This window comes from Geospiza fortis, unplaced genomic scaffold (genome assembly GCF_000277835.1).
Source record: "Geospiza fortis unplaced genomic scaffold, GeoFor_1.0 scaffold188, whole genome shotgun sequence".
Lineage (NCBI taxonomy): Eukaryota > Metazoa > Chordata > Aves > Passeriformes > Thraupidae > Geospiza > Geospiza fortis.
This window is the reverse complement of record NW_005054337.1, coordinates 3,758,573-3,760,510: the sequence shown is the minus strand read 5'-3', so window position 1 is coordinate 3,760,510 and position 1,938 is coordinate 3,758,573. Positions and strand designations below refer to the sequence as shown.

At 43.9% G+C, this 1,938-nt stretch overlaps 1 protein-coding gene across 1 annotated transcript in view; it reads right to left on the bottom strand.

Annotated features, from left to right (window-relative positions):
* The window catches only part of TP53RK (TP53 regulating kinase), a 6,364-nt gene extending 4,446 nt beyond the window's left edge, over positions 1-1,918 (bottom strand). The window contains exon 1 of the mRNA XM_005422323.3: positions 1,846-1,918. Within this exon, the coding sequence (XP_005422380.1) occupies positions 1,846-1,918 (73 nt within the window). The remainder of the gene's footprint in view (positions 1-1,845) is intronic.
* Between the last annotated feature and the right edge of the window lie 20 nt (positions 1,919-1,938).

Sequence of the window (1,938 nt, the reverse complement as noted above, 5' to 3'; positions counted from 1 at the left end):
CCCCCCCAGGCGTTCTCACGTGGAGCTTAGGGACAAAGGTGCTGGGAAAAAAAAGAAAAAAAAAAGAAAAAGAAAGGAAAAAAAAAAAAGAAAGAAATGAGAATTTTTAACAGAAAGAGTGATAAAGTTCTGGAATGGTTTGCCCGGGGAGGTGGTGGAGTCACCATGCCTGGATGTGTTTAAAAAAAGATTGGATGTGGCACTCGGTGCCATGGTTTAGTTCAAGTGTTGGGGAATGGGTTGGACTTGATGATCTTGAGGGTCTCTTTCAACCCAATCATTTTGTGAATTCTGTGAATTCTTTCAGCAGGCCCAGAACATTCACTGGCTACAAAAGTTGTAATAAGAAATCTGTACTTTAAGGACCCCAAAGAAAGATTTTTTCCCCCCCAAATTATCCCTGCTGCACATCATGGCAGGTTTTCACCCTTTTTGCAGAGGACAATAACCCACAGCCTCCACAGTGTCCATGTGACAGCTGCATTTCTGTGCACACTGATGTCATCTTTTTGTCCTCCTTTGGTAAACACACCATAAAGCTCTTCCTGTGCTCACCAAGACCTCACCTTCGTGTTCTCAGTGCTAATAATATTTCTTGTCCTGCTGGAGACCAAGAAGCCTCCAGAAAATGTTCAGGTGGCAGAAAAATAAATGCTGAGTGACCATAGAGAAAAATATAATTTATTCCTTCTCACACTGAAATCATTTCAGAAAGAAGGGATTGTCCAGGCAAATTGGAGATCATGTAGCCAAGAGTGAGTTTGCCGTGAGGCTGATGAGGACTCGGGGTTCTCTCTGGCTCTGCCTGGCATGGTGGGGAGCAATGCATGGGAGACATCTCCAGTTCCTAACACAGCTCACCCAAAGTGCCTTGGCTTGAGCTCTGGGGGCCAGAGATCATGGGCAAGATCACACTGCATCCCCTGCATCCCCTGCATCCCCCTGTGCTCCCCAAAGGTGGAGCATTAGCCCAGACACAAACATGTAGTGTTTGCTGTCTGCCATGAACTGGTTCAGCTTTCAAGTGGCCACCCCTTTCTTAGCAGGTTTCTGTGGCTTTCCAGCTGAGCTACCTAAAAACATGAATAAACTGTCGATCTCTTGTGCACTTTCTGGAGGCTTCCTCATCTAGAGAGAGCGGCACAGGAGCAGCTTGCTGGCAGTGAGGAGATTTCTGTTCCTCCAGTGAGACAGGCTGGGGACAGAGCTGACGTTCCAGCCACCAGAGCCACATCCTCGTTTCTGAACTTTGAAAAATGCATATTTTATGACTGGCTTTTCGCAAATATTAAAATGAATATTATATGTGTTGTGTTAGAAAGTAATGCTGTATTAATTCTCTTAAGTAGTGTGTTAGATATAGTTTTAGGTTATAACAAAATGTTAAAATAGAAACTAGGCTATGTAGGTTATTTTTTTTTTCGAAAGAACGGACTCGCACTGAGATAGCAGCCACAGGACACCTAAATCTTTCAGAGAAAGAGAATTTATTTCTCCATTATCAGGAGAAACGAACTCGCTCGGGCAGGATGACGCTGTTAGGATTAAGAGGAAGAAGTTGGCACTGACCAGACAGAATCCTGTGTTTGAATGGAATGTATGCATCATGTATGAGATATATGAATATGCAACATGTTGTTGTTTTTAAGGGTTAATCCTGTGTTAACATGGGTCCTTTTTCAGGCTTATGCTGCCCAGAAAAAGGTACCCGGACCCTGTAACTCTTTGTTTCTATTGTCTCATATTGTCCTAATTCAAAACGTCCACCTTATTATTACTCTAATTGCATTACTATTTTTATAACCATTTTATTACTATTAAACCTTTAAAATTTTAAAAACAAGCGATTGGCGTTTTTCACACGGACCAAATCGCCGCGCAGCTCCGTGTCCCCGGCCACCCCGCTGGGCTCCCCCATCCCCGCGGACCCGGCTCCGC